We start from the raw sequence: 15,907 nt of genomic DNA, 5'->3' as shown, positions 1-15,907 counted from the left end.
GGGAAGCGGGACTGGTGGTTGGGAGGCAGGGATAGTGCTGGGCAGACTTATACGGTCTGTGCCAGAGCCGGTGGTGGGAGGCGGGGCTGGTGGTTGGGAGGCGGGGATAGTGCTGGGCAGACTTATACGGTCTGTGCCAGAGCCAGTGGTGGGAGGCAGGGATAGTGCTGGGCAGACTTATACGGTCTGTGTCAGAGCCGGTGGTTGGGAGGCGGGGCTGGTGGTTGGGAGGCGGGGATAGTGCTGGGCAAACTTATACGGTCTGTGCCCTGAAGAGCACAGGTACAAATCAAAGTAGGGTATACACAAAAAGTAGCACATATGAGTTATCTTGTTGGGCAGACTGGATGGACCGTGCAGGTCTTTTTCTGCCATCATCTACTATGTTACTATGTTGCAAGCATAACAGTGATGGGATATCTAATAAGCACACGATTAGAACATTCAAATAAGGCTGGTACGATACTAATGCTTTTCTACAATACAGCTTACCATATAGCTGAGGGAACAAATCCAGATATATACATGGGGACAATATGTGTGGTACAGAGTTAGTTGGGACAAATACATGGGTAGCTAGACAAAGGCGAGTTCTTTGTACAGTTAATCAAGATATAAGGAATTGGTCTAAGTTTTGTCATTCAAGTTTTGAATATCACCACTCTTCTGAAACATTAGCAGAGAAGTTGAAAATACAGACCTACCCTAAACTGCTGGTTAAAAGAGCACGAACAAGCATTATATCAAATGACAGACTGCCTGCTACAGGATAAAGTGAAAGTGGTAAAAGATATGGTCGTCTGTACTCTTAAATATACTAATAAGTCAGAATAATGTGCACAAAATTCAGATATTGGATGAAGTTCATGCTTATTTTGCTTCTAAGATTTGTATGGTAGAATTTAAAGGATATATTGTTTAAGTCAGATGTATGGCCAAAGAAGCCAATGAAACAACCTGGGTATACGTTGCATTTCACATGAAAAAAAAATAATAATGGTGGAACTAATGGTTTGGCACTGTATTCATAAGCGTCATACTTTTGATCAGTTGAAAATGAATAGTAAGTGATCATATTCCTGGAATGATTTGCAGGGAGAATATTGACAGGTTTTACACCAGTGTGAGCAGTGAGTTTAATTCTCAGCGTCTTACATTAAGGAGGCAGCCAGCTTGAACTAGCTTGTCTTAATGTTTGAAGGTTTTCGTCTCCTGAAGCAAAACAAGGAATCCTTGGTGGGATGAGGGACATTTCAGTATGAAGAAATGATACTTACCACTTAAGTTAATACAGATAATAGTTCAATAAACTAAACAACTGATATTTGATGTTTATTGGACAAGTCTTTTTGGAAGCTATTTTCTTTGACCAGAGCAATAAGAGATTGCTCTTTTGTGGTGGAGTTAAGTGTCCACTTTGTGGTCTTTATCTCTGCTCAGTTTTGTTCAAAATATTTAAAATATGGAACATGACTGATTATTACAGTTCTGTATTTACCCCTAAGATGTATTAATGGTGTTTTGAACACTGAGGACTTTCACATCCCATTAATTTTGCTATTGATTTGTCTAGTCTATCACTCTTCTCTAAGGATATTGTAGCAATATTTTAATTCTTTTGTGTTTGGTATCTGAAATCACTCATATTACCAATTTTGTTGTGTGCAGATCTGGTCACCTCATAAAAGGTTCAGAGAAGGGAACAAAAATGATACGAGTATTGAACAGCTCCCAATGGAAAGAGACTAAAATGTTAAGGCTCTTCAGCTTGGAGAACAGAACGATGAGAAGAACTAAGTGGTCTACAAAATCATGATTGGGTTGGGGTGGAGCAGATAAAAATGGCAACTACACAAACATACGTCCCTACTCCTTGGTTTCTCTCCAGCGGATAAAAATGGACCAGTTGTTTATTCTAATAGTACTTGATTAGGAGACACTATAAAGATCATAGGTAACATTTAAAAAAATAATTAGAGGAAGCAATTTTTCCTCACACAACTAACCTGTGGAATGTGTGGCTAGAAGATGTCAGCTGGAGTTAAAAAGAGATGAGAAGTTCCTGGAGGATCAAATCATTAGTCAGACTTGTAAAAGTCACTGTTTTATGCCTAGTGTAAGTAATGAATAGATCTATTTTTTTCAGATCCTGTGGCTTGTGTGACCTGAATTATACACTTAACAGAATGAGGGCTTGATGGACCTTTGGTCTGTACCAGTATGTCATTTATGTTCCTATACACTTTAAATCAAGGCCCAGGGCAACAAGAAACTTGGTACCAGATGAGGAGTGAGCAAATCTTTTGACCCAAGGGCAACATCGGGTGGTGTCCTGCGCTGACAAACCTGAAGAAGAGAGAGGGGAAGTTTCCTTGCAGTGTCATGGCATCAACTGGTATTGTTGCTTCCCCAGGGCAGCTTGGGAAAGGCAGTGGAAAGCAGCTGCTGCATCATTTCCACTCAAAGCTACCAAAGACCCAAATCACTGCTAGGGGTCAAATTACAAGCTTCTGTGGGCTAGTCTGTCCATCTCTTAAATGATCCTTACCACAACATGCTCCATGTGGTTGGGGCACATCCAGCGACCAGCAGGCATGGCAGTAAGAGGTGGTTCCAAGCAGTCCATATGGAACAGAAGTGGACAGTAATCACATTGTACAAGAGGGGCTACTCGGCAGCTCCTGGAAGAACAAACCCAACATTTTAAAAATTAACACTAGAGGAAAGTGTTCCTCATATCTCAGAATATATAGTTAGTTAGTTTTGTATCTCCCATCCTTCAGCAAACATTCGAGATGGCTTTAAAAAGTTATGCTGGCAGTGCACTTTTTCCTAGCAAGCTGTCAGTCTTCAGATCTAAGGCTACCCAAGTGCCTGGTACCTCCACAGCAGCACCACCAATTGCAACTTGACTGCAGAGCACAACCACAGTGCAGTCTTCCCCCTTATCCAACTTCCTTCCTGATGACAGAAAGCAGAGAGCAGCACACTAGTCCATGGGCAAGAAGCATGAGTCAGCTACACACTGATGACATCTGACAGTGCTGTGTACAGATAAATACTCTAAGAGCTCAGAAAAGCCCAAAAAGGCCTTTCTGAGCATGTGCTATCCACTTATTACCCACAGTTTGAGAAACTGACCCACCTTATCATGGAGCTTCCTTCAGAGCCACCCTACTCTCAACTAGGATGATGGTCCTTTGTTACTAATGTAATTAAGGTACTGATAAGGGCAAAGTATGTCTTACCTGATAATTTTATTTCCTTTAGTCCTACAAGACCACTCCAGGACTTGTGGATTGTGTTCAATGACCAGCAGATGGAGACAGACTAAAGACTTGCAAGTTTTTAGCGGAGACTGGGTGGCAACACCGGTAATTTGGAAGCAAAGCCAGTGCTGGGCAGACTTATACAGTCTGTGCCCTGATTGTGGCTGGAGAGATTCAGCTTCAGAACGTGGAGAACAAGCTCAGTGCTGGGCAGACTTGTACAGTTTGTGCCCCGACTGTGGCTGAATAGATTTGGATGGACTGGAGTGTAGCTTTTCAGAGGCTTCAACATTAACTTCAGAAACTTTACAAGGACACTGCTGAGCAGACTTCTACGGTTTATGCCCTGAATACGGCAAGGACAACAAGATCAGGTATACATATGATGTATCACTTAGCATATGTAATGAGTTCTTGATGGGCAGAATGGATGGACCATACAAGTCTATCTGCCATCATCTACTAGGTTACTATGTAAGGGCACTGTGAAGCCTCAAGTGTTCAGTATTTCAAATGACAAAACAATGGTGAAGAGGAGATATATCAGTGGATGAAAAAATGCACAGAAATAACAGTATCAAACTGTTTACTTAGAAAACCAGAACTCAAACAAGGGAAGAAAAATTCCTTGCAGAACATATATATCAGATATTATTATTATTAGCATTTGTATAGGGCTACCAGACGCACGCAGAACTGAACACCTGATACAAAGAGACAGTCCCTGCTCAAAAGAGCTTACAATCTAAATAATATGCTAAAAGCTAAGGAATTAATACCCTGGATGGGTTCTGGGCTGGTCTGGCAGGACTAAAGGAAAGAAAATGGTCAGATAAGAATTGCTCTTTTCTTAGCATCCATACCAGATCAAGCCAGGACCTATGGGATGTAGCAAAGCAATCCTGAAGGGTCGGGACAGCTCGATGAACCCATGCACCAAAAACTGTTTCTTCCCTTGAGCTCTGATTAATTCTGTAGTGCTTATTAAAAAGAAAGCATGCAGTGGGGATGATTATGTAGCTTTACAGATCTCAAGTGATGAGATTGAGACTAGTCGAATAAGCCTCGATACTGGGGGTAGATACTCCGAAGCAATAATGTCTTTAATCCAACATGCAATGGTCACTTTGGATGTTGCTTCATCCTTTTTAGTACCACCATAAAGAACAGTCTATCAGACTTTCTGAATTTATCTGTCACCTCAAGGTAGCTGATGAGAATGCAGTGTACATCTAAAAAATGCACAAACTCCTGACTATACTTTTCTCTGGAAAAGTAAGGAAGCACAAGAAAGTAATTGATACGAAAGGAAAAAAAATCATTTTTAGACAGAAATGAAGGTACCATCTTAATAGAGAGGGATCCCCCTGCAGCATAAGGCCTGCAATTCCAAAATCCTGCACACTGAAGAAAACTGACAGCAAGAAGACTGTTTAAGAGTCAGATCTTTCAAGGTTGCTTTCTTTAAAGGTTCAAAAAGTGAAAGAATTAAGCCCCACAGCACTAAATTTAGGCTCCACTCAGGAAAAACATAACTGGTAGGATGATGAATGCAGGAGACTCCCTTAAGAAAACCAGATCACATCCGATGAGTTGCTATTAATGATCTTTCAACCTGGCCTCTAAAACAAGCTAAAGCAGACCCTTGAACCTTTAAGAAACCCAGGGCCAGACTTCAGAGAACTTCTTGTAGAAAGCCTAGGATGTGGCTAGAGAGGCCAAAAAGGGAGAAAATCCCTACACTAGCACACCATGACTCAAAGGTCCGCCACACTCTTGTGCATGCTTTTGATGTGAACACTTGCTAGCTTGGGGTAAGTGGCAATCACATGAATACCTTGTCCTTCTAAGGCGCAACCTCTCAAGAGCAAGGCCATAAGACAAAAGGTTGAGAGATCCTCCATTATCATCAGCCCCTGAATAGGGAGGCCCATTTTCTGTGGTACGCAAAATGGTTGATCAATCTGAAGACAAATGAGGTCCAAAACTAAGGTCTTCTAGGCCAACATAAAGCAATTAGGATGACTGGTCCAGATGTGAGGCGATTCTCTAAAGAACCCAGCCTAGCAGTGGAAGAGGCAGAAAAATATAGAGAAGATGCTGCAATGTCCAACGCTGCAGAAGTGCAAATCTAGGTGCTGCAGAAGTGCATCTAGGTCAACAGAAACCGATTCCTTCTTCCAACTGAAGAATTGTGGAGCTTTGTCACTGCTCCTTTTTGTCATGAGATCCACATAAGGAAAAATTATGCCTTACCTGATAATTCTTTCCTTTAGTCACTGCAGACAAATCCAGAGACCTGTGGGTTAAGACCACCTACCTGCAGGTGGAGATAGAGAGAACAAAACTGAACTTTGCCACAAAGGACTGTATGTTCCTTGGTCAGCAAATAGAGTGGGAACCAGACACAGCTGTGCAAAGAACTGACACCCTGAAGGATACCTTAGACCTAGCCGAAATCATCAACTGGACAAGGTCTGGAAAATATTTATCATAGAAGAGAATGAAGAGAAGACACGCCCATGGGACATATGATCAAGCAATAGGGACCTGGCTCCAGCAAGCTATGGCTGCATTGCCCCAATTTGGCCCACCAGTAGCAGGAAGGGAGACCACCCAGATATTCACTGGTACCAGCCTGAAGGTACCAGAAAGGTCCAGTGTGACCTAGATATAAAGCAGCAGATGGAAACTCCAAGGATGATTTCCCTTCTGAAGAATGGAGGAAACAGCGCTAAAAATGGAAATGTGGATACCACCACAGGCAACAATGGTAGGAATGTACTGAGAGTCACCCTTGACTCCAAGGCACAAACAAGGGATCTGCACTCATGCCGAGCTGGAATCACACTGACCATGAAGAGATGGAGCCAGTTCAAGCATGAAGGCACACTGGAGAACTCATACGTAAGACAGGGAGGATCCTGCCATGTTAGAGCTGAGGCCCAGACTCAGAGCAAAGCAGAACCCTATAGAGAAGATGGCGACATTCCGCACAGAAAGGGCTGAGCTGTGCACTACAGAACACTATAGGCGCGCTCCCCAGCTAGAACAGATCCCCCAAACAAAGAGGAAAAGTCACAGATGATGACGACGAGACCAGTCCGAGGTCACAAATGGAACAGCATCAAAGCTGTTGTGCACAGAGACAGGTGCACTTCCAGGTGTTGATGCCCCTGTACAAGGTGCTGGTGAGGCCCTATTTTGGAGTATTGTGTTCAGTTGTGGAGGTCGTATCTTGCTAAGGACATAAAAATACTTGAAGTGGTTCAGAGAAAAGTGATGACAATTGTATGGGGCTTGCATCGCAAGATGTATGAGGACAGACTTGAAGACCTGACCATGCATACCCTGGAGGAAAGGACAGACAGGGTGATTCGATACAGATGTTCAAATACTTGAAAAGTATTAATTTACAAATAAATCTTTATCGAAGACGGCAAGGTGGTAGAACTAGAGGACATGAATTGAGGTTGAAGGGGGGGCTGACACAGGAATGATGTCAGGAAGTACTTTTTCACTGAGAGTGTGGTAGATACCTGGAATGCCCTCTCGTGGGAGGTGGTGGAGATAAAACAGTAATGGAATTAAAAAATGAGTGGGATAAATACAAAGGAATCCTGTATAGAAGGCATGGAACCAAACAAGCTTGGCAGTAATTAGATGGCAACACCAGTAATTGGGAAGCAAAGCCAGTGCTGGGTAGACTTCTACGGTCTGCCTGATCGTATCTGGAAAGATTCAGCTTCAGTAACTGGAGAACAAGGCCGGTGCTGGGCAGACTTCTATGGTCTGTGCCCTAAAAATGGCAAGGACAAATCAAGATCAAGTATCTGGCAGAAACCCAATTAGTAGCAACATTCCATACTACCAATCCCAGGGCAAGCAATGGCATCTCCCATGTCCATCTCAATAAACTATGAGCTTTTCCTCCAGGAACTTGTTGAAACCTTTTTTTTTAAAATCCCAGATATGCTAATCGCTGTTACAACATCCTCCGGCAAAGATTTCCAGAGCTTAACCATTCTTTCAGTGAAAAACTATTTCCTCCTATTTGTTTTAAAAGTATTTCCATGTAATTTCATTGAGTGTCCCCTGGTCTTTGCATTTTTTGAAAGAGTAAAAAATCGATTTAGTTTTACAAAATCCTGAGTGGTGTAGAATGAGTAGACCTCAATCATATCCCTCCTCAGCCATCTCTTTTCCAAGCTGAAGAGCCCTAACCTCTTTAGCCTATCCTCATATGGGAGTTCTGTCCCCTTTATCATTTTGGTCGCTCTTCTTTGAACCCCGTCTAATTCCACTATATATATTACTGGGCAGATTTCAGCGTATTATCTACAATGACACCATTTGGATACCCTGTCTTCCAGTTTAGCGAATGATACATACCTGTAGCAGGTGTTCTCCGAGGACAGCAGGCTGATTGTTCTCACGACTGGGTTGACATCCACGGCAGCCCCCACCAACCGGAAGAAAACTTCGCAGGCGGTCCCGCACGCAGGGCACGCCCACCGCGCATGCGCGGCCGTCTTCCCGCCCGTGCGCGACCGTTCCCGCTCAGTTGAATGACAAGCAAAGGAATGAGCAAAACGCAACTCCAAAGGGGAGGAGGGAGGGTAGGTGAAAACAATCAGCCTGCTGTCCTCGGAGAACACTTGCTACAGGTATGTATCATTCGCTTTCTCCGAGGACAAGCAGGCTGCTTGTTCTCACAACTGGGGTATCCCTAGCTCTCAGGCTCACTCAAAACTAGAACCCAGGTCAATTGAAACTCGCAACGGCGAGGCCATAACAGAAATTGACCTATGAAGAACAACTAACTGAGAGTGCAGCCCGAACAGAACAAAATCGGGTCCTGGAGGGTGGAGTTGGATTCAAACCCCAAACAGATTCTGCAGCACCGACTGCCCGAACCGACTGTCGCGTCGGGTATCCTGCTGGAGGCAGTAATGTGATGTGAATGTGTGGACTGATGACCACGTCGCAGCCTTGCAAATCTCTTCAATAGTGGCTGACTTCAAGTGGGCCACTGACGCTGCCATGGCTCTAACACTATGAGCCGTGACAAGACCCTCAAGAGCCAGCCCGGGCGTAAGTGAAGGAAATGCAATCTGCTAGCCAACTGGAGATGGTGCGGTTCCCGACAGCGACCCCCTTCCTATTGGGGTCGAAAGAAACAAACAATTGGGCGGACTGTCTGTGGGGCTGTGTCCGCTCCAGATAGAAGGCCAACGCTCGCTTGCAGTCCAATGTATGCAACTGACGTTCAGCAGGGCGGGTATGTGGTCTGAGAAAGAATGTTGGCAAGACAAGTGACTGGTTAAGATGGAACTCTGACACCACCTTTGGCAGGAACTTAGGGTGAGTGCGGAGTACTACTCTGTTATGATGAAATTTGGTATAAGGAGCATGAGCTACCAGGGCTTGCAGCTCACTGACTCTACGAGCTGAAGTAACTGCCACCAAGAAAATGACCTTCCAGGTCAAGTACTTCAGATGGCAGGAATTCAGTGGCTCAAAAGGAGGTTTCATCAGCTGGGTGAGGATGACGTTGAGATCCCAAGACACTGCAGGCGGCTTGACAGGGGGCCTTGACAAAAGCAAGCCTCTCATGAATCGAACGACTAAAGGCTCTCCGGAGATGGCTTTACCCTGTACACGATGATGGTAAGCACTAATCGCACTAAGGTGATTCCTTACTGAGTTGGTCTTGAGGCCAGACTCTGATAAGTGCAGAAGGTATTCAAGCAGGTTCTGTGCAGGGCAAGAGCGAGGTTCTAGGGCCTTGCTCTCACACCAAACGACAAACCTCCTCCACTTAAAAAAGTAACTCTTTTTAGTGGAATCCTTTCTAGAGGCAAGCAAGACGCGGAAGACACCCTCAGACAGACCCAACGAAACAAAGTCTACGCCCTCAACATCCAGGCCGTGAGAGCCAGAGACTGAAGGTTGGGGTGCAGAAGCGCTCCGTCGTTCTGCGAAATGAGAGTCGGAAAACACTCCAATCTCCACGGTTCTTCGGAGGACAACTCCAGAAGTAGAGGGAACCAAATCTGACAGGGCCAAAAAGGCGCTATCAGAATCATGGTGCTGTGGTCTTGCTTGAGCTTCAGTAAGGTCTTCCCCACCAAAGGTATGGGAGGATAAGCATACAGGAGGCCGGTCCCCCAATGGAGGAGAAAGGCATCCGATGCCAGCCTCCCGTGTGCCTGTAGTCTGGAACAGAACAGAGGCAGCTTGTGGTTGGTCTGAGAGGCGAAAAGGTCCACCGAGGGAGTGCCCCACTCTCGGAAGATCTTGCTTACCACTCTGGAATGGAGCGACCACTCGTGCGGTTGCATGACTCTGCTCAGTCTGTCGGCCAGACTGTTGTTTACGCCTGCCAGGTATGTGGCTTGGAGAAGCATGCCGAACTGGCAAGCCCAACGCCACATCCTGACGGCTTCCTTACACAGGGGGCAAGATCCGGTGCACCCCTGCTTGTTGATGTAATACATTGCAACCTGATTGTCTGTCCGAATTTGGATGATTTGGTAGGACAGCCGATCTCTGAAGGCCTTCAGTGCGTTCCAGACTGCTCGGAGCTCCAGGAGGTTGATCTGAAGATCTTGTTCCTGAAGGGGCCACAGTCCCTGGGTGTGGAGCCCATCGACATGAGCTCCCCACCCCAGGCGAGATGCATCCTTCGTCAGCACTTTCGTGGGCTGCGGAATTTGGAATGGACGTCCCAGGGTCAAATTGGTCCGAATGGTCCACCAGTGCAGCGAATTGCGGCAACTGATGGACAGACGGATGACATCCTCTAGATTCCCGGTAGCCTGACACCACTGGGAAGCTAGGGTCCATTGAGCAGGTCTCATGTGAAGGTGAGCCATGGGAGTCACATGAACCAGAAGTCTCAACATCTGCCGAGCTGTGACCTGCTGAGACGCTCTGGTCTGAGAGGCAAGGGATAGAAGGTTCTGCGCCCTATGAATTCCAGAGATTGGACTGGCTGAAGATGGGACTTCGGGTAATTTATCACAAAGCCCAGCAGCTCCAGAAGGTGAATAGTACACTGCATGGACCGAAGAGCTCCTGCCTCTGAGGTGCTCTTGACCAGCCAATCGTCGAGATACGGGAACACATGCACTCCCAGCTTACGTAGATACGCCGCAACCACCACGAGACACTTCGTGAACACCCGTGGTGCAGAGGCGAGCCCAAAGGGCAGCACACAATACTGAAAGTGCCGTGTCCCCAGACGGAATCTGAGATACTGTCTGTGAGCTGGCAGTATCGGGATGTGAGTGTAAGCGTCCTTTAAATCCAGGGAACATAGCCAATCATTTTTCTGAATCATTGGTAAAAGGGTGTCCAAGGAAAATATCCTGAACTTCTCTTTGACCAGATATTTGTTCAGGCCTCTCAGGTCTAGGATGGGGCGCATCCCCCCCTGTTTTCTTTTCCACAAGGAAGTACCTGGAATAGAATCCCTGCCCTTCCTGCCCGGGTGGCACGGGCTCGACCGCATTGGCGCTGAGAAGGGCGGAGACTTCCTCTGCAAGTACCTGCCTGTGATGGGAGCTGAAGGATTGGGCTCCCGGTGGGCAATTTGGTGGAGTGGAGACCAAATTCAGGGTGTATCCGCACCGCACTATTTGGAGAACCCACTGGTCAGAGGTTATAAGAGGCCACCTTTGGTGAAAAGCTTTCAACCTCCCTCCGACTGGCAGGTCGTTCGGTATGGACATTTTGATGGCGGCTATGTTCCCATGGATCCAGTCAAAAGCCCGTCCCCTGCTTTTGCTTTGGAGGTGCAGGGGGCTGCTTAGGCGCACGCCGTTGACGGGAACGAGCGCAGCTGGGACTGTCCCTGTGCCTGAGGAGGCCTTCAGGCCGGCTGGGTGTACCTACGCTTGCTGTAGGCGTAGGGTGCAGCCTGCCAGGCCCGGGAAAAACGTCCACCTGCAGAGGTGGATGCTGAAGGCGCCCGGTGGGAGAGCTTGTCGAGAGTGGTTTCCCGCTGGTGTAGTTGGTCCACCAACTGCTCGACCTTCTCACCGAAAATATTATCCCCCCGGCAAGGGACGTCCGCCAGTTGCTGCTGCGTGCGGTTGTCTAGGTCAGAGGCACGCAGCCATGACAGTCTGCGCATCACTATACCTTGGGCCGCAGCTCGGGATGCCACATCACAGGTGTCTTAGATACCCCTGGACAGGAACTTTCTGCACGCCTTCAGCTGCCTGACCACCTCCTGAAAAGGCCTGGACTGCTCCGGGGGGAGCTTGTCAACCAGGTCCGCCAGTTGCCTCACATTGTTCCGCCTGTGAATGCTCGTGTAGAGCTGGTATGACTGGATGCGGGTCACGAGCATGGACGATTGGTAGGCCTTCCTCCCAAACGAGTCCAGAGTGCGAGACTCCCGCCCAGGGGGCGCCGAGGCGGTATCCCTCGAACTCTGTGCTTTCTTGAGAGCAGAGTCCACGACCGCCGAGTCATGAGGCAATTGAGGCCGTATCAACTCTGGGTCAGAGTGGATCCTGTATTGGGACTCCGCTTTCTTGGGGATGGTGGGGTTAGATAACGGCTTCAGCCAGTTCCGAAGCAGTGTCTCTTTGAGGACATTGTGCAACGGCACCGTGGAAGACTCTCTAGGTGGTGATGGATAGTCGAGGACCTCGAGCATCTCAGCCCTCGGCTCATCCACAGAGACCACGGGAAAGGGAATGCAAATAGACATATCCCTGACAAAGGAGGCAAAGGAGAGGCTCTCAGGGGGCGAGAGCTTCCTCTCCGGTGAAGGAGCGGGGTCGGAGGGAAGGCCCACAGACTCCTCTGAGGAGAAATATCTGAGGTCCTCCTCCTCCCCCCATGAGGCCTCTTCCTCGGTGTTGGACATGAGCTCTTGCAGCTCAGACCTCAACCGGGCCCGTCTCGACTGCGAGGAACCCCGTCCTCAGTGATGGCGTCGAACGGTGGACTCCTGCGCCGGCGGGGATGAAGCTCCCTCCATCGACATTGATAGGGACTCCACCTACGTGGCGGTTGACACCGGCGCCGCAAGCGGCGTCGAAGGCCTCGGTATCAGGTTAGAGCACACCGGCGCCTCCATCAACGGCGCCGGGGGCGCAAGCACCCCCGGTGCCGGCAGAGCCTGGCGCATCAGCCCTTCCAGGATCCCCGGAAGGATGGCTCGGAGGCACTCGTCCAGGCCCGCTGTCGGGAAAGGCAGGGGGGCCGGTGTCGGTGCCGGAAGCTGCTCGGGTCCAGGAGACGGTACCGAAGCACCCGCGGACTGGCGAGCGACACCTCTTCAACCGAGGGGGAACGCTCCTCTCAGCACTGCTGCTTCCTCGGTGTCGAGTCCTCCCTCGAGGTGCCGGAGCTGGCAGTTCCGTGCGCCGTGGGCGACCGATGACGGTGCTTCTTGGCTTTCTTTCGGTGCCCGTCATCGGCGCTCGGCGGTAGAGATGAAGAGGAGGTAGAACCCCCCCCCCGGCCTCGAGGAATTGGATCCGACAGGGTTCGGTCCCTGATGGTCCTGGGTAGAGGGAGTGGCCAGGGTCGACTGCCCGCTTGGCCGCTCACCCCCGCCGTCACCGGCAGGCCAACGGTACCTGTACTCCTGGGGTCGGTGCTGATTTCGTCGACATCGGTACCGAAGATGCGGCCGTTGACACCGATGCCGTCGAATGGCCGGCGCAAGTTCCGAAAAGACGGTCCCGAAGAACTTGCCTCGCCACCTGTGTCCGCTTCCTTAAGCCGACACACAAGGTGCATGTCTTGGTATTATGCTCCGGGCCGAGCCACTGGAGGCACCAAGTGTGAGTATTGGTTTGCGAGATCTGCCGGCCGCACCGACCACACTTCTTGAATCCGCTTGGAACCTTCGAGGACATCGACGAAAAAATTGCGTCGGCGAAGTCAAAGTCATTGATGGTGGCGGTGAAAAAGCACACCCGAAAAAGAAAACGACCGCGCGGCCACAAGGCCGCAACGAAGCGCCCTCGCGGCTAAGAACGACGGACACTGTTCTTTTTCTTTTTTTTTAAATCAAAAAAAGAGACACGCGAACGCGTATTCGAAGGAGAAAAAAGTCGCAGCTAGGCCACGATCCGGTTTCTGGGGCTGACAGAGAGAGAGAGAGAGAGACGATAACACGTGTCTCTCCAGCGCGGAATAGAAAAAAACTGAGCGGGAACGGTCGCGCACGGGCGGGAAGACGGCCGCGCATGCGCGGTGGGCGTGCCCTGCGTGCGGGACCGCCCGTGAAGTTTTCTTCCGGTTGGTGGGGGCTGCCGTGGACGTCAACCCAGTCGTGAGAACAAGCAGCCTGCTTGTCCTCGGAGAACCTAAGGTTTCCTGCAATTTTTCACAATCTGCATGTATTTTAACAAATTTGAAGAGTTTTGTGTCATCTGCAAATTTAAATCATCTCACTCACTGCCTGATTTCCAGATCATTTATAAATATATTAAAATAGCACCGGTCTCAGTACAGATCCCTGCGGCACTCCACTATTCACCCTCCTCCATTGAGAAAAATGGCCATTTCACCCTGTTTTCTGTCAAATAACCAATTCCTAATTCCTCCCATCACATGACATTTTAATTTTCTTAGGAGTCTCTCATGAGGAACTTTGTCAAAAGCTTTCTGAAAATCTAGATACACTACGGCTCACCTTTATCCACATGCTTATTCATGCCTTCAAAGAAAAGAAGCAAATTGGTGAGGCAAGACTTCCATTGGCTGAACCCATGCTGACTCTATCCCATTAAACCATGTTTAAGTGTTCTGTAATTTTATTATTTATAATGGTTTCCACTATTTTGACTGGCACAAAAGTCAGGCTTACCTGTCTAATTTCCCACATCACCATGGAACCCTTTTAAAAAAAACAGCATTACATTGGCTACCCTCCAATCTTCATGTACTAAGGATGACAACAACAAGTTACAGATCACTAATAGCAGATCAGCAAATTCATGTTTGAGTTCTTTCAGTACCACGTGTATACCATACGGTCCTGGTGATTTATTACTCTAACTTGTCAATTTGTTTTAGTATGTCTTCCAGGTTTAATGAGATTTCTTTTAGTTCCTCCATATCCTCGCCTCCAAAAACCACTTTTTGTACAGATAGATTTTATATCTTCTTCTGTAAAGACAAACAAAGAATTCACTCTCTCTGCTATGGCCTTGTCCTCCCTGACCGCACCTTTTGTTCTATTATGCTCTAAGGGTCCCATGGATTCCCTCACAGGCTTTCTGCTTTGATGTACCTGAAAAAGGTGTGTTCTCTCTGCAGCAAATTTTTCTTATTGTTCTCTTTTAGCCTTCTTCATCAATGCTTTACATTTAGCTTGCAGTACTTAAGTTGCTGATTTTCTTCATTCGGATCCTTTTTCCATTCTTTGAAGGATGTTCTTTTGGCTCTAATAGCCTCTTTCATTTCACCTTTTAATCATGCTGGCTGTAGTTTGCTCTTCTTTCCACTTTTGTTAGTATGTGAAATATATTTGGTCTGGGCTTGCCCGATCTAAAGACCTAACCTTTGTGGCTGATCCTTTTTAACCATTTCCCTCATTTTGTCATAGTTACCCTTTCAAAACTTAAATGCTGCTACAATAGATTTCCTTAGTGAATTCCCTCCAGTTATCAGCTCAGATTTGATCATATTATGATGACTGTTCCCCAGCAGATCCAACACAGTTACCTCTCATATCATGCCCTGAATGTCACAAAGAATTAGATCTAAACTAGCTCTCTTCTTGTTGATTCTTGCACCATTTGCTCCAGGAAGCAGTCATTTATTACATCTAGGAACTTACAACCCTAGCGCTCCCTGATGTAATATTTATCCAGTCAATATTGGGGTAATGGAAAATCACCCATTATGTTGCCCAATTTGCCAGCTTTCCTAATCTCTAAACATTTCTTCATATGTCTGTTCATTCTGTCCCGGTGGAAGGCAGTACAGCCCTACCAGAATACACTTTCCCTTCACACATGGAATTTCTATCCACAAGGATTCCACGCTGCAATCTGTTCATGTAGAATGTTTATTTTGTTGGACTCAGTTCCCTCTAATATATAGTGCAAACCTCCTCCAATTTGATCCACTATCATTGCGATATAATTTGTACCCTGATAACAGCGTTCCACTGGACTGTCCTCTTTCTACCAACCTATTATATCTACCTCTTCATTTAGTGCTATATACTCCATCTTATTTTTTAGGCTGTTATCATTTGCATATCAACACTTCAAATTGTGATTTTTCCTTGCATCTACAAGCTGCTTTGAAGTTGAAGGGGATAATTTGCATATTTTATTCTGTTCTCCCATTAAACATTCCTAGCTTTCTTTCACCATTATTGAAACCTCTCTATTGGGATTTTTTAAAGATCCTGTTTCACTGGCTTCCCCCATTTAAGTTTAAAGCTGTTCTATCTCCTTTTTAAATGTTAGCGCTGGCAGCCTGGTTCCATCCTGGTTAAGGTAGAGTCCATTCTTTCAGAACAGGCACCCCCTTTCTCAGAATGTTGCCCAGTTCCTAACAAATCTAAAATCTCTCATCTGCACCATTGTCTCAACCACACATTGAGACTTCGGAGCTCTGCCTTCCTCTTGGGTTCTGCGCAGAATTTCTCA

The 15,907-nt window shown here is 47.2% G+C and overlaps 1 protein-coding gene across 3 annotated transcripts in view; it reads right to left on the bottom strand.

The window, feature by feature from the left end:
* PHF12 (PHD finger protein 12) overlaps nt 1-15,907 on the bottom strand; it is a 149,416-nt gene that overhangs the window by 60,589 nt on the left and 72,920 nt on the right. For all 3 annotated transcript variants that reach the window (XM_030222213.1, XM_030222214.1, XM_030222215.1), the window contains one exon: nt 2,549-2,681. In XM_030222213.1, the coding sequence (XP_030078073.1) occupies nt 2,549-2,681 (133 nt within the window). The remainder of the gene's footprint in view (nt 1-2,548; nt 2,682-15,907) is intronic.

Source organism: Microcaecilia unicolor, chromosome 13 (assembly GCF_901765095.1).
Source record: "Microcaecilia unicolor chromosome 13, aMicUni1.1, whole genome shotgun sequence".
NCBI lineage: Eukaryota > Metazoa > Chordata > Amphibia > Gymnophiona > Siphonopidae > Microcaecilia > Microcaecilia unicolor.
This window is presented reverse-complemented; position numbering and strand designations above follow the sequence as displayed.